This window comes from Colobus angolensis, unplaced genomic scaffold, assembly GCF_000951035.1.
Source record: "Colobus angolensis palliatus isolate OR3802 unplaced genomic scaffold, Cang.pa_1.0 Scaffold47, whole genome shotgun sequence".
NCBI lineage: Eukaryota > Metazoa > Chordata > Mammalia > Primates > Cercopithecidae > Colobus > Colobus angolensis.
In genome coordinates, this window is record NW_012118154.1 from 2,545,792 (window position 1) to 2,571,883 (window position 26,092).

General features: G+C 43.9%; 2 protein-coding genes across 4 annotated transcripts in view; one reads left to right on the top strand and one right to left on the bottom strand.

The window, feature by feature from the left end:
- KIAA0753 (KIAA0753 ortholog) overlaps positions 1–23,266 on the bottom strand; it is a 64,699-nt gene extending 41,433 nt beyond the window's left edge. Inside the window, exons 1-7 of one of the 3 annotated variants that reach the window (XM_011958435.1) lie at positions 22,980–23,266; positions 17,441–17,601; positions 10,756–11,383; positions 7,419–7,525; positions 6,180–6,242; positions 5,529–5,744; positions 2,885–3,095 (exon numbers count right to left, since the gene is read on the bottom strand). In XM_011958435.1, the coding sequence (XP_011813825.1) occupies positions 2,885–3,095; positions 5,529–5,744; positions 6,180–6,242; positions 7,419–7,525; positions 10,756–11,383; positions 17,441–17,536 (1,321 nt within the window). In that variant the 5' untranslated portion in view covers positions 17,537–17,601; positions 22,980–23,266. Of the gene's footprint in view, positions 1–2,884; positions 3,096–5,528; positions 5,745–6,179; positions 6,243–6,277; positions 6,360–7,418; positions 7,526–10,755; positions 11,384–17,440; positions 17,602–18,342; positions 19,129–22,979 lie in introns of those variants that run through there. The other 2 variants (XM_011958436.1, XM_011958437.1) reach the window with 2 other exon arrangements.
- On the top strand, positions 23,102–25,507 carry TXNDC17 (thioredoxin domain containing 17). The gene is made up of 4 exons (XM_011958434.1): positions 23,102–23,564; positions 24,084–24,165; positions 24,580–24,655; positions 25,288–25,507. Exons 1-4 carry the CDS (start codon positions 23,420–23,422, stop codon positions 25,354–25,356), a joined length of 372 nt encoding a protein of 123 aa, XP_011813824.1. The 5' UTR covers positions 23,102–23,419; the 3' UTR covers positions 25,357–25,507.
- Positions 25,508–26,092: the final 585 nt, after the last annotated feature.

A 26,092-nucleotide genomic window follows, 5' to 3' on the forward strand; every position in this document is an offset into this window, starting at 1 on the left:
GAGAGGGCATGGAAGCTCTGTGCCCTTCCACATGCTACCCTTTGTCCTACACATCTCTTCCACCTGCTTGTTCATCTGTATCTTCCATAATACGCTTTATGATAAATGGGTAAACATAAGTAAAGTGTTTCTCTAAGTTCTATGAGCCATCCTAGCAAACCCCAGGAGGGGGTCAAGGGAGCCCCAATTTTATAGCCTGTCGCTCAGAAGCATAGGTCACAACCTGGGACTTGCGACTGGTGTCTGAAGTTGGGTTGTCTTATGGGACTGAACCTTAACCCGTGGTATCTGACTCTAATTCCAGGGAGACAGTGTCAGAATTGAGTTGAATTACAGGATACCCAGTTGGTGTCCCCTGGAGAAGTGTCTGGTGTGGCAAAACCCCACATATTTGGTGTCAGAGGTGAAGTATTGACAGTCTTTTTTTTTTTTTTTTTTTGAGACAGAGTCTCGCTCTGTCCCCCAGGCTGGAGTGTAGTGGCCGCATCTCGGCTCACTGCAAGCTCTGCCTCCCGGGTTTACGCCATTCTCCTGCCTCAGCCTCCCGAGTAGCTGGGACCTGCCCGCCACCTCACCCGGCTAGTTTTTTGTATTTTTTAGTAGAGACGGGGTTTCACTGTGTTAGCCAGGATGGTCTCCATCTCCTGACCTCGTGATCCGCCCGTCTCGGCCTCCCAAAGTGCTGGGATTACAGGTTTGAGCCACCGCGCCCGGCCTGACAGTCTTAAGTAAGTAGGAAAAACAGTTTGGTTTTTCCTGTCTCTTACAGTTACACTTGTGGTAGAAGTGGAACACTCAATTATTAAGGTTCCACAGAATAGTGGCAGATTGAGAAATAAATCAACTGAATTCTGGACTGGTAAATGTAACTTTCAAATCAATGAGGAAAAAATGAAATAAAATTTTGATTAGTGTAGTAAATTACAACAAAGAAAAAACTTTGGCAAATGAAACATAAAATCAGGCAGAAAAAAGTTCAAATATGTCATTAATCTCATTAAATGTAAGTAGATTGAATACAGAACTCTAAAACAATTAAAAACTCCAATAATAGGCCAGGCGCTGGGGCTCATGCCTGTAATCCCAGCACTTCGGAAGACTGAGGCAGCTGGATCACTTGAGGTCAGGAGTTCAAGACCAGCCTGGCCAACATGGTAAAACCACATCTCTACTAAAAATACAAAAATTAGCTGGGCACAGAGGTGCGCACCTGTAATCCTAGCTACTCAGGAGGCTAGGCAGGAGAATTGCTTGAACCCGGGAGGCAGAGGTTGCAGTGAGCCGAGATCGCATCACTGCACTCCAGCCTGGACAACAGAGCACGACTCCACTTCAAAAAAAAAAAAAAAATCAGAATAATCTGGGGAAAATGAAGAATATAAACACTGGAAGGGGTAACTCAAAGGGGAACTTCTTAGATGCTGGTAATGTTCTATTCCTTGACCTGGATAGCAGTTATACAGATGTTTTTGTTTTCTGGTAATTAATTGAGCTATAAATCTATATTATTTTGTGTACTTTTCTATCTGTATGTGTCACCCAGGCTGAAGTGCAGGGGTGCAATTTCACTTCACCACAACCTCCACCTCCCAGGCTCAAGTGATCCTCCTGCGTCAGCCTTCCAAGTAGCTGGGATCACAGGCGTGAGTCACCACTCCTGGCTAACCTTTGCATTTTTTGTAGAGACAGGGTCTACTTATGTTGCCCAGGCTGGTCTCAAACTCCTGGGCTCAAGCAATCCACCTGCCTTGGCCTTCCAAAGTGCTGGGTTTACAGGTGTGAGCCACTGTGCCCAACTTGTATGTTCTACTTTAATTTAAAAAAGAAAAAAGAAAAAAATAATAAAGTTTACTGGATTTGTCCATACTTATTTATAGATGATCTCATCTATCTAGAGAAATACAAGAGTTAACCAACAAAGTCCCATATTTCATCAAATCTAAAACATCAATTATAAGACACATCAGTATTTTATACCTCACCAGGAATTTTTAAATGTTTAAAATGTTTACAATTTTAAACTGTTATAATTAACTACAAGTTGTCATCAATTAATGATGATTTCAGGAGCATTCAAATGTGTACCTCAGACCAACAAAATGCAGGGTCCTAACATACACATCCATAAGCAAAACACTTAAAACCGAGCAGGGAGATGGATACAGAATATGAACAGGCCAATTATAGAAGAGGAAATAACATGGCTAAGGAGCATGTGAAGAAACGACAACCCTTACCAGGAATCAGGAAATGCAACAGAAAACAAGAAGATGCCACTGTCCACTGAGACTGGAAAGCTTTCAAACTTTTTATATAACATACTTGGTGAAGATGCGTGGAAATACATACTGATGTCACTGCTAGTCAAGACATAAATGTGTGCCCACTTTTAAGGGGCAAGTTGGCAGTATCTGTTTAAATGCACATACTGTATCACCTAACCATTCCACTTCTTAGAATAACAAAAACTTATGAGGAAAAAAAAAATATATATATATATATATATATACACAGAGAGAGAGAGAGAGAGAGAGAGAGAGAGAATGTATGTGTGTGTCTCTCTGTGTGTATATATCTCTATCATTATAAATAAACTTTTTTTTAAAGTAGGGTTCTAACTTCCAGCTCTATGGGAATTTGCCTTGGGTAGCCCAAACACTATGATGTAGCAAAAGGAAATGTTACTTTCTCAACCTTTCTCTATAGAATATTCCAGCCTCCAGCCTGAGGAAGCATCTTGGTTGCTATCTACTGATCCTACTTGAAGTTCATCTGTTGTGGGCTAGGTCCTAAATCCTGACTTTCCCCTCAGTGCAGTGACTGTTACAGCACAGATAATTGTAATGAATAAAATATCTTGCAATAAACACTTTAAGACACATACCAGCAAGAAGCTGCTTTGCCACGGAGGGTTGACTGGTTTCCTGTGGGCATGGGCCCTTTGCTGTGCGGGGCCTCCTCTCGCCCTTCGGTGATACACTTGGCCATCTCTCTAAGGCCTTTTGGCTACCAACAGGAAATCTGCTCCGAATTTCACTGAAACATTTTTTCACCTTTTTTGGTGACAGTTTCTTTTCCAGGAGAGATTCCAAAGCCTGCCACGAAAACAATCAATTATTCTCTTAGTTTATCTCACAAAAGTATGACTTTTAATCACAAAACTGAAAATAAGGACTCCAGGGAAATGTGTTATTAAATGGCTATCTCTAACAGTTAATACAATCTTAATTTTAAAAGTGTTATATTTAGGATATCTAATTAATAACAATTTCTGTGAGTACTTTCAGATGTGTAACTCACTAAAGCCAATAGCAAAGACATAATGAATATGACTACTTTTAAAGGCATCCAAATCTTAAAGGATCATCATTTTAGAAATTAACAATAGTCTTCAGAATACTATCCCATCTGCTTCAAAAGCATTTTAATCATCAACAAAAATCTCATAAACTCAAATAGTCTTTCAAGTGGACACACATACTGTATCTAACATACATTTTCATGAACTAAAGAATACTTAATAGGTCAATAAGAGTAGAAGATCTGTGTCTCACCTTCCTAAAAAGAGGCATATCCTCTAATAAGTTCCCACCCATTCATTACTGGGAAGTCAGGGCCCAGTCTCTACCTGGTCAGTACAGATTAAGGACAACTGAACACAGTCAGGAAGATTTAGTTCAGAGAATAGTAACACAGTAAGACAATACACCGTGAGATGGTGTAGGGCCACAACAGGAAAAATAACCCATTTCTTGCATTTTGAAAAGCAGGGGAGATAAACATTCTGTTGAAGAAACATTATGTTAAAGGTACTCTTATTCAAGCTCAAAATGTAGGAGAGGAACTAGAGAGTCTCTTCAGATCCTTTCTAGGATTATGAAGATGTGTACACTAAATGAAGTTATTTCGGCCAGTAAATGTTTCTTATGGATACGTTAAAAAAGCATCACATGACTTGAGATGCGGCCTAAAATTCTAAGGTCTGCATTTGACAACAGCATTCCTCACAGTGAGTTCTATATACACGAATGCAACCAATGAAAATCACAATCATATTTGCTTGACAATGAAACTGTGAAGGCAGAAGGGGCCTTAAAGACCACCGAGAGCTGGTTAGTGGTGGTAGAACTGGAGTGTCATTTAGTCTAGAATTCTCCCCACTATCCACCTTTCTTCTACAGCTAACAGCTTACTATGCCACACTAACATACAGATCACCTTTCTACTTGTGGATGAAAATGTATGGCATAGGGGAACTAATACTAGCATGGGAGTAGAAGACAGAATTTGATCTCTAGCTCTCAAGAAAAATAACGGTCATCTCTCCAACTTTTGCTTTTCTAAAAAAGCTTAATCCGTACAACAGTAGTAAAACCCATTGCAAAGCATACTGCCATAGAAAGGTTCAAATGGCAAAATTACATGGTAACACCATGCAAACTTCAGAGAGCTATAAAATTGAGGTATCTTTGTCACCAGTGAAAAAAGAAACAAAACAAAGTTTAGGGCCAGGCACGGTAGCTCAAGCCTGTAATCCCAGCACTTTGGGAGGCCGAGACGGGCGGATCACGAGGTCAGGAGATCGAGACCATCCTGGAGAACACGGTGAAACCCCGTCTCTACTAAAAATACAAAAAAAAAAAAAACAAAAAAACAAAACAAAGTTTACTGGATTTGTCCACACTTATTTATAGGTGATCTCATCTATCTAGAGAAATAAAAGAGTAAGAACACTATCAATTCCTGTCTAATACATGCCAGTTGTGATTTCTAGAACTCTCTAGCTATATCACAAGATTTAAGGTTCTGATTCCATATACTGTACCTTTAAGTGTTTCTTCTTTTCTAAAATCCATCTAAATTAAACACTGATATTCTAATCTAAGAATTCTTTTTTTTTTTTTTTTTGAGACGGAGTCTTGCTCTGTCGCCTGGGCTGGAGTGCAGTGGCCGGTTCTCAGCTCACTGAAAGCTCCGCCTCCCAAGTTTATGCCATTCTCCTGCCTCAGCCTCCAAGTAGCTGGGACTACAGGCGCCCGCCACCTCGTCCGCCTAGTTTTTTGTATTTTTTAGTAGAGACGGGGTTTCACTGTGTTAGCCAGGATGGTCTTGATCTCCTGACCTCGTGATCCGCCCGTCTCGGCCTCCCAAAGTGCTGGGATTACAGGCTTGAGCCACGGTGCCTAGCCGAGAATTCTTTACTGGTTTCCTTTTCTAAGCTAATACATTTTTTTCTCAAATGGCATGGGCCAGGGAATGGGACATTCCGTTTAGTTAATGAACCTGGTTTAAAGTTGTTATATGTTTTATATTCAAGTCACCAACTTTTGAAGTAGTGAAATACAATAACATAGACTAGACTGTAAAAACAACAAAATAAAAATAAGTGTTTCTTCTGCCCTCTGCAAAGCTTTTAATTCACTAGGTAATGGCTTTGTCTTGTATTCTCCATAAATCCTAACGAAACTAGGTAATAGTAAGCATTACTTCCGATACACCTCTAACAAAAATTGGAATCAATTCCATACCTCAATTTGTTGCAGAATATCTATAACCACATCAGGAACAGAAGGGTCCGCATCCAGCTTGGCAGAACAAAGTGAAAGCTGGCGAATAAGGCTGCCCAGTTCCCTACACCGAGCAGGAAGTGGATGCTCCCCTCGGTCAGTAAACTGAGTGACAAACATCTGTAAGGCCCGAATGGCTCCTCGATGGGCAGCCGCCAGCTTAGACATTGCCCATGACTGGTAATAAACAAGATGAGAGAAGTTATTTCCATACTCAGAACTTGCTAACAATCACCCACCTTCTAAGAATATGGATAGCCTGTCTTCTTTCTGTATAAAGTGCTTTCCATTGTGAAAACTTTTTCATAGTAAAGTGAGTTTAAAGTTTAAAGTTTTCCAGTGAGTCTTTTCCTTACTATTCCCAATTTCTTATACCAGCAGCAACAAAAATAAAAATCTATTTTTTAGAACCTGTTCCTTGGAAGGCAACCATATTCAGAATATTTAAAGTGCTCGCTCCCTCACTAACAGGTTTCTACAAGTACTGAAAACATTAGTGCAGAGGGCCCTACACAATACTAACAAAACACTGGGAAATGTGATTTATAAGTAATTTATAATATTTATATTTATAAATACTTTTAATTTATAAATAATTTAATTGCAGCATACCTTCTTAGTGTGTTTAATTTTATGTGGACTCAATTTATCCAATTCTTCCTGGATTTCTTTTACCTGTTTTGTAAAGGGGAAAAAAGAAAACTTCATACCTTTCCATGGATCTTTTTTGTAGAAAAGGATACATCGATATATCTCGTCTTGTCCAAATATAACCATTATTAACTCAAGTCACTTGCAAATGAAAAAAGGCTCTTCATTCATGCACCCAAAAAACAGTTACTGGTTTCCAGTTCAAGATGGTAAACAGGCAGTGTTCACCTTCCATCCCTTGGTCCCCAGTGTCATAGGAACTTAACATGAAGGAATGAAGGTGGAGGTGACTCTGGAAATGTAGGCGGGCTGGATCGTGAAGTCTTACATGCCACGCTGAAGAGTTTAGCTTTCATCCTCTAAGTTACAGAGAGCCACTAAAGTCTTTTAAGCAGAGGTCTGACATGGTAAGATTCATGCTTTAGAGCAATCTCTACGGCAGCAGTGTAGAATAAGAACTGAAATAGAAGCCAAAAGAATACAGTGCAAAACCTAACTCAGGCATGTTCTTTTCAACGAAAAAGTACAGTTTTTGGTTCAAGCAATAAGGCTAACATGTGACTTCAGTGACCAGAAATGAGTAAAAGGCTTACTAATGTATAAGGCATGAAAGTCACAACAAACACTTTTTAAAAATCCATCACAACGTAAAGAATGTAAATGCCTGTGTATCAGCCACTAAAGGTGTCCTCAAAGACACTTAACATGGTCTTTACTCTTTGCTGTTTATCAAATTATTTACTATTCCAAGCTGCTGTACATTATAAACATGAAATAGATGGGAAACTAACAAGGTCCCTTTCCTCTAAGACTGGGGTCCACAGCTAGGACCAAGGGTTCAGGGTAACTGATCCACCTGACTTCCTATGCAAAAATATGTGCTATATAATGTATAAGCATCTTGGGGGTGGGGAGGAGAGGCTTTTAATAGATTCTCAAAGGTCTATGATCTCAAAAAGTCAAGAACCACTGTTTAAGGAGTTTGGCCACACCCACACCCACACCCACACACACACACACACGCAGATTACAAAAAGAGTAAGAATTATTTGCCCATGTGTTCAGGAAATTGAGCCTCACAAATCTCTCAGATCAGGGATACTCCAGTGCTAATCTTTCTGAGACAAAAGGAAAACGGAAACTCTCTAAGGAAGCAGTACACAAGGCTGACTGCCCTACTTCTCCCTGAACTTTTCACACCTGCTGCTGGAGCACGTAGAGCATTCGGGCAGAGCGAGCAGCTTGCTCCTGTCTCCTGACACGGATTCGACGTTCTTCATCTGGATCCAAAGCTTCTTCTAGTCTATCTGAAAATATTAATAGTTTTCCCCAAAAGTGGATTATAAACCACATATTAAAACTTACAAAGACTTCGATTACTTACAGAAATAATAAAGTTGAAGATCTCTGGTTTTATTAAGAAAAAAATGAGGCTATCATAACACAAAATTTCATTTTTCATCAGCCAAGAAACCAGCAGTAAGTGGACCTGTGTGCTGACTGAGAGATGGAAGGGATATGAAGACACTTACTCCATCAAGCTTCCCTCCAGCCAGAATTCCCACTGGACAGCAATTTCACTACGAGGCAACTCTTACTATTTTAACATTCTTTATATTGAGCCAAAATCTGTTACTCTTGCTATTTTTTCAAAAACTTTTTATTGGCCTATTGTTATGTTTAGCAAGATTAGTTTTACAGTGTAAAGAAAATATTAATAAATGCCTATTGATCGGCCACTAAATATGTCCGGAAAGACACTTAACGTGGTCTTTACTCTTTGCTGTTTAATAGAGAATAATCAAATGTTGAATTCAAAAGAGGAATCCCGGCCAGGCATGGTGGTTCACCCCTGTAATCCCAGCACTTTGGGAGGCTGAGACGGGCAGATCACCTGAGGTCAAGAGTTCGAGGCCGGCCCGGCCAACATGGCAAAACCCTGTCTCTACTAAAAATACAAAAATTAGCCAGTGTGGTGGTGTGCACCTGTAACCCCAGCTACTCGGGAGGCTGAGGCAGGAGAATTGCCTGAACCCAGGAGGTGGAGGTTGTAGTGAGCTGAGATCGTGCCACTACACTCCAGCCTGGGTGACAAAATGAGACTGCCTTAAAAAAGAGAGGAAGAAGAAGAAGAAAAAAGATACTAAGATAGCATCTTATCATAATCTTTTGTTTTCTTTTTCTTTCTGAGGCAGAGTCTCACACTGCAACCTCCACCTCCCGGGTCAAGTGATTCTCATGCCTCAGCCTCCTCAGTAGCTGGGATTACAGGTCCACACCACCACACCCAGCAAATTTTTGTATTTTCAGTAGAGACAGGGTTTCGGCACGTTGGCCAGGCTGGTCTCAAACTCCTGGCCTCAAGTGATCCGCCTGCCTCAGCCTCTGAAAGTGCTGGGATTACAGGTGTGAGCCACCATGCCCAGCCTTAATCTCGATTTCAAAAGACAAGTCCTTTCTCTAACATATTAAGATAGCAAGTCTTAAAATTATTTGAGTGCCTAGAGTCTTCATGCATTTCTCAGGAAGCATACCCTTGTACACACTGGTGCTCTACATCTTCAAAAGACTGGTTCAAAGAAATTGTTTCTGGAAAACTGCCTGAAGGAGATGCAATCTATCTATTCCTTCCAGGCTGTGGTTTCCAAATACACTTACACAAATTCTTATACAAAACTCCAATATAGTCCAATTATCAATGAAAAGGGAATCTTCAATTAGTAAAACTATATTTTATAAGTTCAAATTTTTCATATTTACTCTTTAAAACACCAAACAATGCAAAGAATATAAAGCTGTTTTGAAGAAAGCAAAAATCTGAAGTCAGAAGTTGTACATACAGATGCAGTCTCATGAGACCTTATATGTCTAATTATTTTCATCCCATTTGGGCTGCATGGTAGGGAGAAAATCCGGATTCACATACTTATATGAACACAAATGGAACGGGCTTAGGTGGGGGGTTTGAAGGCTCACTGCAGACGACTTCTGATGCAGCACTTGCAGCTGTCTACAGAGCAGCATTGGGAAGCACAAATGGGCCTTCGGGGCTACTTAAAAGGGGGTCTGCAGCCAGGGGCCATCGCAAATTATTATTAGTCCATGAAAGGTTAAGTACAGAAATTTAAAGCATACATTTACGTGTTTCCATAGCAGTTTGCCACTACCGTGACATTTTTATTATAGTTCACAAAGTACTGAGTTATGACACACTGAAAATTTATGTAAATAAAATAAACCAACCCAGTCCTTCCCCACAGAGGCTTTGAAAGCTCTGTTCTAACAGTTCCCCGGTATTAGGCCAGATCACTGGAGCAGTGGGCCTTGTGGCTTTGTTCCCCTGCTCGCAGGGCTTCCAATCAAAGTGTGGGGGGGGCCATGCCACAGGCTGACACTAAGGAATGTCAAGAGAAACAAGCCACAACATTTCTGTTATTTTTATACTGGAATGTTTTTGAATTGTTCGTGATATTATACAGCACACTCTTGAAGAAGACCTGCAGGAGAAATTTCTTTCTGGCCTTAATATGTGGAATCACTATTTTCCTTACACAATTGTTTTTTCCGTCTTAGACTTTGTAAATTCTCCAAGTGACTGAAGTTCCCTCTTTAGCTGGCTCCTAGGAAGCTCGGAAGCAAATATGTGACTCATCCCTAGTAAATGTTTTTCCTTTCCCTTTGCTTCCTTTGCCACAATGCCGTCATGTGCATTTTTGTTTTATCTCATTCAATCACAGGTATTTCTTAAGGTACCTGAAATTCTTTACATAAGATGCATATATGTACATATGCATAAATTAAATTGAAAATGCAAAAAAATAATTCTAGACTGTGTACTACCCTAGTGCAACAGTTTCTTTTGATGCTCAACTCCATACCCCTTGCAGGCTGAAAGCTGGGCTTGATTCCCTACTTGTTAGTTATGGTAACCCCAAATTCTGCACGAGGAACCAGTCTTCTACTCAGCAGGGAAATGCAAGGGCCCTGAGAACACTGCAGAACTGTAGAAAACCATATACGATGATTAAACTTCTTCCTTCCTACCCTGTGCTCATTTTACACATATACCCACAACTTCCCTTGTCACTGGTGTGTACTCACCTAAATACTGCCCAAGTGAGAACTGGTTTTACCTATAATATAAATACATTATGTTCTTTTTTTGAGCAAATTGAAAAATAATTTTCCCAGAAGAGGGAAAACATTATAGGATAATTTGCACTCAGGTCCCAGAAGACCTAAGGTTCAGCCAACATTAACGCCACCTCCTAGGCTGGGCCCTCAGTCAGTGCACATTCGAAGGGCAGCCACAGTGAAAAAGTTCTTTCATGTCCCTCTGCTGGAAAGAGGAGCTGGGGCAAGACACTGTTCAAACTCTAAGCCTAACTGTCTTGTCCTGAGTGCTCACACTCCAGTGAACCAACTCACAGAAGGAAGAAACGAAATTGCTGTGGGGGTTGAGGGTCCTCAAGGAATGCATTTAAACTACCCCATACTCACAGCCTTAAGTCGAAGAAAAGAATCTAATTTTTCTCACCTTTTTTAGTTACCTCTTCAATTCTGTGGATACAACTGCTCAGTTCTTTCTGGAGTCGCTGGACTTCTAGCAGGCTTTTCTGTTCACTTATGCTTTTGTGGTCACCTGTCCTGGTGGGATGAGGCTGAAGTCCCGGATCACGGGTGGGTGGTGAATTTGGCGCAGTGAGATCTGACTGGCCTGGATGAGATGAGTAAAGGTATACTTTGGCACCCGAGCTGGAGATTTCTACTTTGGACGGCTGGTGGCTGCACTGACAGGCTGCTTGACTCTTTGACTCCTTCCTTTCCACCCTGTGGTCAGGTATTTTACACTTAGTATGTCCACACTTCCGAGAGCTTTGAGGCTGACTTCTGAGATGATGTTCTTTTATATGTTCTTCAAATTGTCTTCGTTTCACATCTCTTCTGGCTAGGTGGACAGCATAACTAAGTCTCTCTTCTGATATGACAGAAAATGAAACAGAACTGCCTAGGTCAGGACCAACTCTACAATCTGCATCTTTACAATGGTATGATTCATTGTATGAGTGCTTCAGTTTTTCAATTCTAATGGCATGTGGGCAAGAATATCGGATTGCCAAGTTGCTTGAATGTGTAGGAACGTTCCTATTAAACTGCAGCTGGTTCTTTAAAAAGCAAATAAAAGCAGACATCAGAAAAATTCCATATTGTACAGTTGGTACATGTCTATAATCAAATTTCTAAAATTTCGCCACCAGATCATTAGTGCTAAGAGGTATTTTTCTATTTTCCTGATAGACACAGCCACTCTCCTACACCCTTGGGTTCATCACATACCCCTGGTTCTATCCTACAATCATCCAGTCCCATACTATTATCCTTCTGTTTACTAATGTCATACTGGGACCCACTTCTAAAAGTCAACCCAGAAAGTTTCAAGCAGCAACCACTAAGTCCTTTAATTTCCCAGTTATGGACCTCTGTCCTATTTCAAAATGTCAGGCCCCAGCAAGTGACCAATATAACCCATTGGAGCTTTCTTAAAATGTGTTCCATGGATAGACCCAAGCCATCTGATAATACTTCTTCCTAAGTCTTCCTGAGACTTCATTTGGTGGCTGGATCCATCTTTTACCCTGCCCCTAAGTGTACCTCACTTGAAACAGTCTGCTTATTAGATTGTTCCAGTTTTTCCACTAATAGAAATATTACCTCAATTAATATCTCCATGCATTTAGTTTTTTAACCTTTTAAAATTATTTCGTTAGGATAAATTATCTGTTCTGGGATTATCAGTTTAAAGGAAAGAAATGATTTTATGGCTTTAAATATGTACCCTCCTTAGGCCTTCCAGAATGAGCCTGTCAAAGACAGGTCAATAGCCTGAGGAGAATCCATGCCTACAAATTCAATGAACCCAGTCCCGTGATGCCTTGACCTTGGAGATGACCTCCCCAGCTCTCACAATCAGTGTGTTTATATAATCACAGCCATCAAGTGTCACTTAAAAATAATCCATTGTGACAAAACTTCAGGAAAGTATTTCAGATTTTTTTAAAGTAGTTAAAAAGCTCACTAAAGAGAAAACAAGTAGTTACCATCTGAAAGGTACATAGACTGATGAACAGTGTTTGTCATTTGAGGCCAGGAGTTTGAGACCAGCTTGGCCAACATGGCACAACCCCACCTCTACTAAAAAAAATACAAAAATTAGCTAGGTGTGATGGCACACGCCTGTCATCCCAGCTACTCAGGAGACTTAAGACACAAGAATTGCTTGAGTCTGGGAGGTGGAGGCTGCAGTGAGCGGAGATCGAACCACTGCACTCAAGCCTGGGTGACAGAGAAGACTGTCTAAATAATAATAATAATTATAATTATTGAAGTATAAAAAGATCAAAATTCAATAAAAACAGGGAAAAACATAGGAGTAATTTACCAAAAAAAAGGTCCTTAGGTACTTATAAAGATGTTCAATCTCATAAGGCAAATTAAAAATACATGGAAATACCATCTCTTACCCAATCGATTAGCAAAAATTTAAAAGCATAGTAATACACGCTGTTAGTGAGGCAGTAGGAAGCAGGCACCCTCACAGAAAAGGTGCTGGTGGTCACGCAAATTGGCATAATTCTTATGGAGGGGAATTTGGCAATCGCTAACAAAAACACACGCATTCATCACTTTTTTTTTTTTTTTAATTAAAAAGCTTTAGAGCAGAAAAGAAAGAAAAGACACTTGAAAGAGACCCAAGCAGGCAACTTGGAGGACAAGTGTCATATTTACCTTTTGACCCAGGAGTCTCACTTCTAGGAATTTACCCTGCAGATACACTGCCAACAATACACATGTATAGGGTTACTCTGTGCCATACTGTTTGTACTCGTAAATTATTAGAATCAATCTGAGTCCCCATGGAGGAGAGTAGCTAAATAAACAATAGTCTATCCACAAAATGCAGTAAAACGAAGATGTAAAAAAAAAATGAGGAAGATTTCCGTGACACTTCTATGAATTAATGTGGCGAGATTGGAATATATTGTTTAGCAGAAAGCACTAAGTGCAAAAAGTATATTTATAATATACTACCCTTCATATAAACAAAAAAACACAAGAAAATATATATGCGTCTGAATGGCTTGTGCAAAAAGAAACAGAAAACAAAAATCAGAGACTAATGAGACTAGTTATCTACAGGTAACCGGTAGAAAGAGGATAGAAAGGACAGAGGGAACTTTTCTGAATATATCGTTCCGTATTTTTGGAACCATGTTAATGTTTCACATATACACGAGAGACAGGAAGAAAGAAATGAATGAATGCAGGGAGGAAGAAGGAAAGGAAGGAAAAAAAAATCCATTAAGGATAGTGAAAAACCCTCAAATAAATACCAATAGAAACCAATGAACCAAACTGAATCTCAGATAAATAACATAACCACGCTAAAAAGTGAACATGAAAAAAATTAACCCCAGTAACTTTTGAACATAGTATTTGGACTATATGCCGTCAGGCTAAATTTAGACAAATGTACTCTAAACAAATACTGAACTCTAATTTTGCAGGCTTAGTTTTGAGCAGAGACACAGATTACAATTCAGAAACGACTTTTTGTACATTCTAGAATTGAGCAAAAAAGTAAATATATTGTGGATAATGAGAGCCAGCTTTCATGCTCTTGGACAAGGGAGTTGGAAATACATAGTGTTGGATTTGAATTGGAGGTACTTGTGTGAATCTGTGAGTTTTAATACAGACATCTAGGCAGACAGACACAGAAAGATACATAGACAGAAACAGAAGGAAGAAGGGAAGAGAAAGAAAGAAAGAAAGAGAGAGAGAGAGGAAGCAGACGAGAAAGTGTTCATACAGATATGTGAGTATGGATGTGCATTTATGAATGTGTGTACATGTATGTATATGCACACAAGTATACATCTATTTCCTAGTTCTGTCCTCTGACAGGGCCTAGAAACAGCGACAAAACAGTATCAAGGAGCACATCCAGCTGCAGATAGTGATTTTTAAAATTTCATTCTCCACTGAAGAATCAAAGTCTCCTTGGATAAATGGTTAATTCCAGGGCCAGGACAAGGAAAAGACAAGCTAGGCCTGGAATATCTTTTATTTATTGATTGATTTATTGATTGATTTATTTATTTATGAGACGGAGTCACCCAGGCTGGAGTGCAGTGGTGCAATCTTGGCTCACTGCAACCTCTGCCTCCTGGGTTCAAGTGATTCTCCTGCCTCAGTCTCCCAAGTAGCTGAGATTATAGGTGTGCACCACCATGCTTGGCTAATTTTTTTGTATTTTTTAGTAGAGATGGGGTTTCACCACGTTGGCCAGGCTGGTCTTGAACTCCTGACCTCAAATGATCCTCCTGCCTTGGCCTCCCAAAGTGTTGGGATTACAGGCATGAGCCACCACACCCAGCCTTGGAGTGTCTTTTTACACCATAAAGTGGTCAAAGACTGATGAGATCATGTCAAAGAGACACTAGGGCCAACTCAAAGTGGCTCTCACTGGCTAAATCAAAGACCATTTGAACATCAAAATAAATATCTGCACAACAAAATAAATAATGGGAATAAAAAATAATACTGAGTCTGTGCTGAAATAAATAAATAAGTACTAGGAAAAGAAAGGAAAGTTCTTCCTTATAGTAGTTAGGCAACAAGTAAATGTAGAAGGAAGGGTAAAATTAGAAATCCCCATTTGCCAACCATCATAATAAAAAACTGATTCAGGCAAAAATACTAAAAGTAGTTGGTGAAAGTTTGAGGTGTTAAAAAGACATTAACATAGTCTCCAAGACAAATAATTACAAAAAGCAAAGGAGTAACTTTACAATAAAAAAACTAGGCAGATACCACCTTAATCAAATGATGGAAGTCAACACCGCTAGTGCTGGGACTAAGCTGGCAGCATGCCCTTCCTGATAGGGTGCACTGAGAAGCACTCAGTATCATTCAGTGGTTCTCCTGCCAAAAGTGCATTACCTGAACGTAATTGTGAGAAGACATCAGGCAAATCTAAATTGAGAGAAAATCCACAAATAACTAGCCTATATTCTTAAAAAATCAATGTCACAAAACATAAAAACAGACCCAGGAATCAGACTAAAGGAGACTACAGAGGCATGACAATGTAATGCATGTTATGATCTTGGATTTTCATTTGCTATAAAGGATACTAATGGGACAACTAACAAAATCTCAGTAAGGTCTGTAGATTACATGATAGTATTCACTTAATGTTAATTTCCCAATTCTGATAATTGTACTATGGTTATAAAATAGAATTCTTTATTTTTAGGAAAAAAATACTTAGAGGTAAAAGGGCACCGTGCCTGCAATTTACTCTTAAATGGTTTAGAAAATAATATATGTGTGTACAGTGATAGTGAGAGAGAGAAGGAGGGAATATGTAGCAAAATGTTAGCATTGGAGGAATCTGGGAGAAGAGTATCCAGGAATTCTGTGGACTATTCTTGCAACTTTTCATAATTTAAATTTCATTCTGAAATTTATGTCAAAAAATTATGTCAAAAAAATTTTTTTAATTTCTTTGTACACCACGATAACATATTATTAAACACCCACCAGAATGGCTAAAAAGACAACAAGTGTTGACAAAGATGTGGAGCAACTGGAGCTCTCATACATTGTCAGCAGGAACGTAAAACAGTACCACCACTTTGTAAAAAGGTCCAGTGGTTTGTTATAAAACTAAATATACACCTACTCCATGACTCAGCAATTTCACTGTTAGGTATTTACCCAAAAGAAATGAAAACATATTCATAAAGAGATCTGTATAAGAATGTTCATAGCAGCTTTATTTATAATAATTCCAAACTGGAAGCAGCCCAGGTATCCATTAATTGGAGAATGGATAAACAAACTGTGGTATACTCATACTATAGAATGAGAAAAAAGGATTAAAAAGGAATAAACTACTGATACATGCAATAACATGGATGGATCTCAAAAACTTTACAGCTAGTGAATTAAGTCTTAACACCAAAAAAAAAAATAAGATCCCATTTATATAAGGTTCTAGATCAGGGAAAACTAATCTGTGATGGAAAAAATAAGAATAGTGGCTGCCTCTGGAGGGGAGGAGTGGGGATTGACTAGGAAGGGGCATTTAGAGAACTTTTTAGGATAACAGAAATGATCTGAATCTTGATAGAGGTATGGGTTACACATATGTATGCATTTGTCATAACTCAGCAAATGTGAAAAGATGTACACATTTTAATGTGTACATCTTTCACCATATCTGATGTAGTATGTATATTGAAAGAAAAAAATCAGTCAATGGGGTGAATTCTTTTCTTCTTTTTTGAGACAGAGTCTTGCTCTGTCACCCAGGGTAGAGCGCACTGGCACAATCTCGGCTCACTGCAACCTCCGCCTCCCACGTTCAAGCGATTCTCCTGCCCCAGCCTTCTGAGTAGCTGCGATTATAGGTGTGCACCACCACATCTTTTTGTATTTTTAGGAGAGACAGGGGTTTCACTACGTTAGGCTGGTCTCCAACTCCTGACCTCAGGTGATCCGCCTGTCTCGACCTCCAAAAGTGCTGGGATTACAGGTGTGAGCCACTGCACCCGGCCCTAAACAGAGTGAATTCTAATGTACAATATGCATGCGGAAGTAGTTGGGGTACTCATGTCTGCAACTGACTTTGAAATGTGTCAAAAAATAAGATGGATTGATGGATGGATCTCCAGAGGGATGACTGAGTGACAGATACGCAATGAAACAAATGAGTGAAATATAATGGAATCTAGGTGTTCATTGTAAAATTCAACTTTGCTGTATTTTTTAAGATTTTCATAATATAATGCTAGGGGAAGACATTTTTGAGACAACTGAGTAGAGCTGAATAAAGGCTGATTATTGGATAACAGGGAATTTTTTGGGTCCATTTTCTGAGGTTTAAGAATAGTATTATGAATAAGTAGGAGAGTTCATTTTTAGAAGAAGTATTCTCAAATATTTAGAAGTGTCATGACTGCAACTTACTTTGGGGTGATTCTGCAAAAATTTTAGAGACAGATGGTTGAGTAGGTAGAAAAACTGATAGAAAAAATTGTCAGCAATTGCTGAATCTAGGAGGTGATTTCAAAAGCGTTACATTGTCCTTTTCTCTCAAATTTTCTTTATGTTTGAAATATTTAATAATAAAAATCAGGCAAAAACAGAACTACCTGGGTCTGAAGAACTGTGGGATCGCTCCTCCCATCAAGTTGGGTCCTAGGTGCTAGATGAACACGGGTGGAAGCTGGCTGGCCTGGTCCCATCATGTCAGGTAGTACACAACAACAGTGACAGCCTTGTCATCAGGCAACAGTCTTCCCTAAAACCATTCCTAAAATGAAGCAAAGCCACTTCAGACCAACAGCGTTCAAACAAGGGAAGAGAATAGATAAAACACAGTGCCATGTGCCTGTAGCAATATACTAGAAGTAGCCAATAGCAACCTCATACTGAGAGTGATTGCTTAAAGACAGGTAAATGATAGTTTCTTCCATTTATAAAAGCAACCACACTTTGGAAGTCCCCAATTTCAAAAAAAAAAAAATAGCAGAACACTTACTATTTTAATAATAATCTCTTGATCCCTTTCCATGCCAAATTTCAAATCTCAAAGGTCTCCAGCAAGACGTTATTCCCAAAACAGAGCTTTGCCATGGTAAACTAGCACGTTCCAACCGGGTGGTTTCTGGACACGCAGTCTACTGGACACGCAGTCTACATTAACAAGTCTTAATACTAGTCAGAAAGCAGTATGCTTTACTCTACTGGGTGGCCCGAAGGCACACAACACTCAACGACTCTAAGTAAACCTGTAGCATCAGAATTCCTTGATTCAAGCCAGGATCTGCCATTTGGAGAGCTGAATCATGTCTCTCAATCTTCATTTCTCCCCATCTTTCCCCCACCCTACATATATGTATACAAGATAACAGATATGAAAGCACTCGGTAAGCTGTCAAGGGCTATACCCTTATCATTGCCTTGCCCTACTCTGAAGGCCTCATTATAGACTTTACTATCCCTGCCACTCACGTACTGATCATGTATAGTGTTGTCTCATACTGTTATTTACCTATTTCACATGTGTATGTCGCATCTTCCCAGCCAGACGAGGCGCCTTGAGGGGAAGGGCCTTGTCTTGCTCTTCTATTTCCCATAACAAAGTGCTTTGAGCATAGTACACGATTTAGCGTTTGTTAAGCCGATTTTCTGTGAACGGACTAGTTTTAAATCCCTGGGGAATTTGTTCTCTCAAAAAATCTGATAGTAAATCAATTGGGAAATTCAAGGTTTAAAAAAAAACCCTAATTTAAGCTTTTGAAAAAATCCAAAATTTGCAGACTAGATTTGCTTAAAGACAGATACTTCTTAGGAATATAAAGACAGCTTCTAAGAGTCGTTATTTCTAAGGCTGTAGACACACGGTAAAAAAAAAGCAGATGGGAGGAGGCAAACGAGCGAGGCAATCCCAACTGGCTTGACACCGGCACAGGTTGCGGGGCTGGAGTTGCAGAATGAAGTCTGCAGAAATGGGGCCCAGGGATCTGCAACTTTTGAATGCTCAGTACTTTCCCTCTGGCTGCTTCTAGGTGCCAAGGGCCAAACAGTCCATTCTCCACTAGAAAAAAACTAGGTGATTCCCACAGTTCCAGGATGCCTCCAGTGATGCTACATACACACACATACACACACACACACACACACACACACACGAAGTACAGGGACACCCAGCCCTAAACTGTCCCCCTATACAAAGTTCTGGGACTCTCGTTGCAATCTGGCCCTTTCCCTCTGCTCCAGGAAACTTTCCAATTTGTCCCTCTACATACCCTGGAGCATCTCCACGAAAACTCTCTCTCCCCCATGCCAAGATGCCCTTACAGCCTGTGCTTCATCCACAACCCATGACAAACCTCCCCCTAACCTGTTCCCTCCCACACAGCCCCAACTTCTTCCCTACACACACTACTGGAACGCCCCCCTCAATCTAGCCTCCCCCACATAACTCTCTCCCAAATTGCTCCCTCTCACTCTGACTGAAGACACTTCTCCAGCCAGCCTCCTCCCACTTGGCTGTAGGTGGTCTCTGAAATGGCCAAGGCCTATTTCCTCTCTTGAAATGGGGGGTACCCCCACAGCTGTTCTTGTCCCTGACATGTCTAGAGCATTCTCAAAGGCCGTCTCTTCCCCCACAGACCTTGGACAACTCCATAACCTGGTCCCGGGCACACAGGTGTGAGATGCCCCCACAGCTTGGCTGCTCCCGGCCAGTCCCAGAATATTCCCACCACCTGTCTCACCCTCTGAAGCCCCCCCTCCCCCTGTGGACTGTCTCCTCAGCACGGTCACACCTGAGACACCCACATCCGCTTCTGCTCCCGAGGACCCAGTCACCCACACCGCAGCAGGTGTGCGCCCTGCCATGGGAGCTCCTACAGCTGCAAGCACCCCCAGAGGCATAGGCACCCTCCCGGCCTCGGGAATGATTCCACTGCGTCTCCTTCTCCACAGGCCTGAGACACCTTCAGAGCCTGTCTCCCCTTCCACAGGTCCAGAAACCCTGGCAGCTGTGGGCCCCTCAGTGGCCAGTCTCCTTGCCCATATGCCTGAGCAGTCATCCCCAGAGCCGGTATCCCCTACCATCGGTCCAGGGAGCCCGGGAGCTGTGGGCACTCCCACGGCCATGGAACCTCTAGCAGCCACAGGCCTCCCAGCAGTCTGCCTTCTTCCAGACAGGCCAGAGACATGCTCAAAGAGGGTCCCCTCCCCCACAGACCCCGGAAGCCCCACAGCCATGGACACTCCTGTAGTCTGTCTGCCTCCCAACAAGCCTGAGACACCCCCAGAGCCAGTCTTCTCCCCCATGGGCCCAGGCATCCTGGTGGAGGTGGGCACTTCCATCCTTGTGGGACCCTTGGCATCTGCAGGTCCACCCACTGTCTCTCCTTCACCCCACAATTCTGAGCCAGTTTCCTCTTGCACAGGCCTAGGCACCCTGAGAGCCATGGGCACCCCACTAGCTGCAGACAGCCCCACAGTGCCAGCCATTCCTGCAGTTTGCTGCCTCCCCAACAAGCCTGAGAAGCTCCCAGAGCCAGGCTCCAGCTCCACAGAACCAGGCGCCCTGGGGGCCAGAAGCACTTCGGTGGCCACAGGAGTCCTTACCCTCTGTCTCCGTCCCCAAGGTCTTGGGATACCCCCAGAGTCAGTCTCCTCCCCAAGCCCAGGCCCCTCAGGTGCCACAGAAACCCCAACAGTCTGTCTCCTTCCCCATGGGCCCGGAAAGGCCCCAGAATCACAATCCTCCCCGCCAGACCACAGCTCCTCCGGAGCCACAGGTCCCCCTGAAGCCAGAGATATTCTGGCAGCCCGAGCCCTTTCCCACAGGTTCAAAATGTCTCTAGAGCTGCCTTCTTGACACACAGGGCCAGACGCCCACACAGCAGCAGGCACTCTGGCAGGCACCTTTCCAGAGCCGGGCACACCCATTGCCATGGGGACCCCTGCTGTGGCACACCTGTGCTGGGGCACATCTGCTGCCCTGGGTATGCCCACCGTCTCAGACACCCCCACAGCCTGCCTCCTCCCACACAGACATGAAACATCTCCACAGCCAGCCTCCTGATCCACAGACCCAGGGACCCCTAAAGCTGGAGGCCCCAGACTCTCTGGCTCCCCCACAGCCTGCCTCCTTTCCCACAGGCTCAGGACATTCCCACCACAGGTCTCCTCTCCAAGCCCAGGCACTGCCTCGGCTGGGGGCCCCGCAAGAACTTGCTGTCCATCCCACAGGCCCAGGGCCCCGCTGTGGCTCAGCTCTTCTCCCAGGGCTCCAGGTACTACCACAGCCTGGGGCAGCCCTACCACCTGTCCCGCTCCCCACAGCCCTGGGACACTCACACAGCCCGTGTCCTTCCCCAAGGCCCTGGGTACCCCTGTAGCCTGTTCTATCCCCCACAGGCCTGGGGCACCCCCAGAACCTGCTGCCTGCTCCCCAGGACATGATGGCTCTGCAGTCTGTGCAGCTCCCCGTGACCTTGGATCACCCCCAGAGCCTGTCTCCACCCACACAGGCTGTCCCCTTTCCCTGAACCCTGGGTCACCTCCACATCTAGTTTCCTCTTCAGTAGCACAGGGCACCCCAACAGAGTGTCCCGTGCCCCACGGGCCGGGAATACCCACAGAGTCTGTCTCCTCCACAGCCTGTCTCCTGTAACACACACCTGCGGCACCCACAGAAGTAGGCTCCTCCTCCACAGCATCGGACACCCCCACGGCCTGTCCCCTCCCCCATACGCCAGGGGTGGCTCCACAGACTGCTTCATGTGCCACAGCCCCAGGAATCTGCGGGGAATGTGCTCTCCCCCACAGCCCTGCACCACCCCCGCAGCCGAGCTCTCCCTCCAAGGCTCTGGGCGCTCCCACAGCCCCAGGCCACCCCACGGTCCCAGGCTCGCCCACAGCCTGTTCTTTTTCACAAGGGCCTGGGACAAGCCCATAGCCTATCTCCTCCCCAGTCCCAGGAACCCCCACAGCTTGTCCCCTCCGCAGGTGCGGGGCCATCTCAGAACCTGACGCCAGAGCCCCAAGCACACTCACAGGAGGAGGCACCCTCCCAGCCTGTCCCTGTCCACAGAAGCCTAAGGTTCTCTCGTAAGCGGCCCCTAAGCCCAGAACTGTAGGCCCTGAGGGGGCCCGAGGGATCCCCCTTGCCTGGCTCTTCACCCAGGGCCCTGTAAGACCGCCACGGCTTGTCTCTACCCAGGAACCTCGGCCAGGAACACCCCTTTCGACAGGCCCCTCTCCTACAGGCACGGGATGGAGCTCGACTCTACTTCCCTCCCCACATCCCGAGGCGGCCCTCATAGCCTGCACCTTCAGCCACAGGTGCAGAATGCTCTCATGGCCCAGAGATCCTGGGCGACCTTTTCCCTCGCAGCCCCGGGGACTCCTATCTTCGGCCCCCTCCTCCCCAGACCCGGTCACCCACACAGCCCCGGCAGGCCCCACCACCTCGGGCTCCCCAACAGCCCCATTCACCCACACAGCCCCAGGGTCCCTTGCAGCCTCGATGGAGCCTGGGGGTCCAGGAGCTCCCAAATCCTCATTCGCCCCGGCGGCTTCGGCTGTGTCCGCCGCTTGTCTCGTCCCCCACGGCCGCTGACAGCCCTGCGGCCTTTCTGCACTCACACAGCGCGTCTCCCACTCCAAGGACCTCGCCCGGCGCCTTGCTCCACGGCCTCGGGACGTCCCTGCGCCCCGTCTCTTCCCCCACGGCCGCCGAACTCCCCGCCCCGACCTGCAGGGCCCCACGCAGCGACCCGGCATCTTAGCCGCCTGCTCGCCCCGGCGCAGCCTGGGCAAGGCCCCACGGCCAGTCGCCCGGCTCATAGCTCCAGGGCAGTTCCCTTCCTCCCTACCGCGGCCCTGGGTTGTCTTAGCACCTCGCTCCCTAAGCTGCTCCACACAGGCACTCATACACTCAGCTCCGGCCTCGCAGCCTTTCTCCCTCCCAGCCCCTCACCCATCCCACCCCCGCCCAGTCTCGGGAACCCGCCCCCAGTGCCAGGTCCCCCTAAAGCCTAGACGGCATAAAAGCTAATTGGGGGGACAAAACAACAAAGGCTTTCCGAGTCAGATCTCCTCTCCCCCAGGTCCATGACTCAAAGCAGCTTCCCAGAATCCCCCCTAGCCCCATCCCGAACCCACCTGGCCTGGGGCGAGGTGCGGCTACTGGGAGGCGGGCAAGGGGGGGCCCCAACTAGGCCGCGCTTCCGGCCGCCCGCACAGTCGCCATAGCAACAGGCGCAGGGCGGCCTGGGAGCCGTTGAGACGCCGAACTACTGAAGGATCCAGGTGTTGCCAGGCGTTAAGTTTTGCAGCCAGTGTCCATGGGGTCGGAGCTGGGACTAGATTAGGGTAGAAGCCTGGGCTTGGGAGTGCAGCGAGCGCAGAAAAATCTGAGAAACTAGAGCATAAAGCCATGCGGATGGATTGTGGTCCTCAGAGGCTCCCGTACTCTTCAGCGGCGCTGGCTTCCGCAAGCTCCGCCCTCTCGCCCATCCGGAAACAGCCTCGCCCCGCCCACGTGGGACCCGCCCGCAGCAGCGAGACGCGCACTCCTCCAGCAGCAGCTGCATGTCGTGCCAATGGCGCGCTACGAGGAGGTGAGCGTGTCCGGCTTCGAGGAGTTCCACCGGGCTGTGGAAAAGCACAATGGCAAGACCATTTTCGCCTACTTTACGGGTTCTAAGGACGCCGGAGGGAAAAGCTGGTGCCCCGACTGCGTACAGGGTGAGGCCGGGATTCGGGGGCTGCTGTCTAACGGAAATGGCAGGAAGGCCGAACCTACGACCAGAAAGGGGGCTTAGCGGAAGCAGAGTCTTGGTTCTAGACATCCGCGGGGCGATCTAAGCTGTCCCCATGTCAACTCCTATTAAATCCTACCCCGTCCTGCCAAGAGCGCTCGTCCTTGTTACCATTTTACCCGGATGATCTTGGAATCTAGTTCCTTAAAACTTCTCACTCTCCCAGTACCATTAGAGTCTTACAGGATACGTGAGTTGGTCAGTAAATACATGTGCTTTCCATTGTTATGGGCGCGGTGGTGCGGGGGCAAATCGGGACTGGGGTTTGGTCCTTACCCTTAACGTGGCTCTAAGACCAGAAGTGAACACCTGACTTCTGTTGACCTCTTCAGTGAGCTGCAGGTTAAAGTCTGAGTACTTACCAAGACAGGGGGAAGGGGAAAAGATTATCAGTGCCTGATTCTAGAGTTGACGTGCGATTATTTTATCTCAACTTTTTTGAAAGCTGAACCAGTCGTACGAGAGGGGCTGAAGCACATCAGTGAAGGATGTGTGTTCATCTACTGCCAAGTAGGAGAAAAGCCTTAGTAAGTGGCAATGTATCATCTACTGCACAGACATGCACACATTGCACACTGAGGCGGGAAGGGCCTCAGGGACGCACCCAGTTTCTGTGTTATAAGGCAATGTCTGACAAGTTAAAACAATCAGAAGCTATTAAATACAAATTTAAAATTCCCACCTGAAATAAGTAAGGGTAATTTAACGAATTTGGTCTGGGGTAAGCCCAGAACTTAGCTGGCTTTACTTTTATATCTTAGTCACACTTTAAAACTTTGCACAGGGTAATTAACAGATGAAGCCATAGTCCGCAAGGTTTTTTAAGTGTTTGCAAGAACAGTGATTACTAAAAAATTAAATGTAGGAATATGTCAAATATTAAGCACACTGTAATAAACCAAGTAAATTTTTTTTCATGATCACTTTTTCTTTTGGAACAGTTGGAAAGATCCAAATAATGACTTCAGAAAAAACTTGAAAGTAACAGCAGTGCCTACACTACTTAAGTATGGAACAGTAAGTATCTTTAAATATGCTGGGCCTGTAATTCACTGTCAAAACTTTTAACTTGCTGTGGATCCAGATTTGAAAAGATCTTGACATTTCATCTCAATTCCATTGCTGTTGAGAGTGCTGCTGAAAGTCCATTCCTGTGGCCAATCCCAATACACTAATAATGTAAATATCTAGCTATTAGGTCTTTTTCATGTTAAGTCACTCTTTAAAAATTCTATAGCCACAAAGTAGGTTGACTCATAATTCCTTAAAACACTGGCATCAACAGTTGTTTTCTATTTAATTCATAATTCTGGTTAAAAAGAAAGGGCACCTCTTCTAGTTCAGTCATGCCCCTGGGATCCTAAATTAAAGAGTTGAGGGGAAGAAGAGGGCACTGGGCTTGCTGTTTCCTGTTTTAGTCTGTGGAGCTTCCTGGTATTTGGGGTTTAAGTCTCTTCAGCCAAGTATGTTAGTGATTCATCCTACAGCAAATATCTTGACTCTTTCATAAAACTTGTTATAACTAGTTGATAGTTTCTGAATTGCATAATTTCTGTGTTCAAAAATTAGTGGCATTCAAAGCAGAACCCATTCCACTCCTAATAACGTTTTATAGGAGTAGTGAAGATTTGACTGTTTTTCTCTTACAGCCTCAAAAACTGGTAGAATCTGAGTGTCTTCAGGCCAACCTGGTGGAAATGTTGTTCTCTGAAGATTAAGATTTTATGATGGCAATCATGTCTTGATTTCCTGATTTGTTCTAGTATCAATAAACTGTATATTGCTTTGAATTCATGTTAGCAATAAATGAGGTTAAAAAACTGGCATGTGTCTAAACAATAGAGTGCTATTAAAATCCATGAACCTTTAGTTTGCCAGTAATATATGGATGTTTTTAAGATATAAACAAGTCTTCAGAAGTAGCAGTAAAGGCTCAAAGGAATGTATCATTGAAGGTGATGGAAATACCTAAAAACTCCTAAAGGCGCAGAGCACACCTTCCAAATCCTTCAAAAGATCAGGATCTTTTATTTTAAATTCTCTGCATCTGCAAAGCAACTGATATTCCTGAAACCCCTTCTTTGATTTTGGAATGTAGAACCTAACTTCACCACTGAAGGAAAGCGTATTACCTCTAATCCAGCCTCTGCTTAATTCAGGCAGTTTTGTTTTGTTTAGGAAAAAACCGACTCCTGAGCACTAGAGGCAGTTTGTTTTACGGCTATCTCAATGTGCGTTACTTGGGATAAGGCACGTGGCGGAGAGGGGCTGGAGAGGCTATAGAACCCAGTGGTGGGAAGAACTCCAAGCTGAAGTCAGTCCCACTGATTCTACCACTTACTAGCTGTGTAACCACAGGCAAGTTACTCACCCCATCCAAACCTCAGTTTTCTCTTCTATAAACAAGGTTCTGAGAATAAAAGGAGAATTCAAGGAAGCACTTAACATAGCACC

Excerpts from the sequence above, each read along its gene's own strand:
- TXNDC17 (XM_011958434.1), top strand. The coding sequence starts at position 23,420 with ATGGCGCGCTACGAGGAGGTGAGCGTGTCCGGCTTCGAGGAGTTCCAC. Across the intron at positions 23,565-24,083 it reads GTGCCCCGACTGCGTACAGG|CTGAACCAGTCGTACGAGAG; the intron begins GTGAGGCCGGGA and ends CTTTTTTGAAAG. Across the intron at positions 24,166-24,579 it reads CAAGTAGGAGAAAAGCCTTA|TTGGAAAGATCCAAATAATG; the intron begins GTAAGTGGCAAT and ends CTTTTGGAACAG.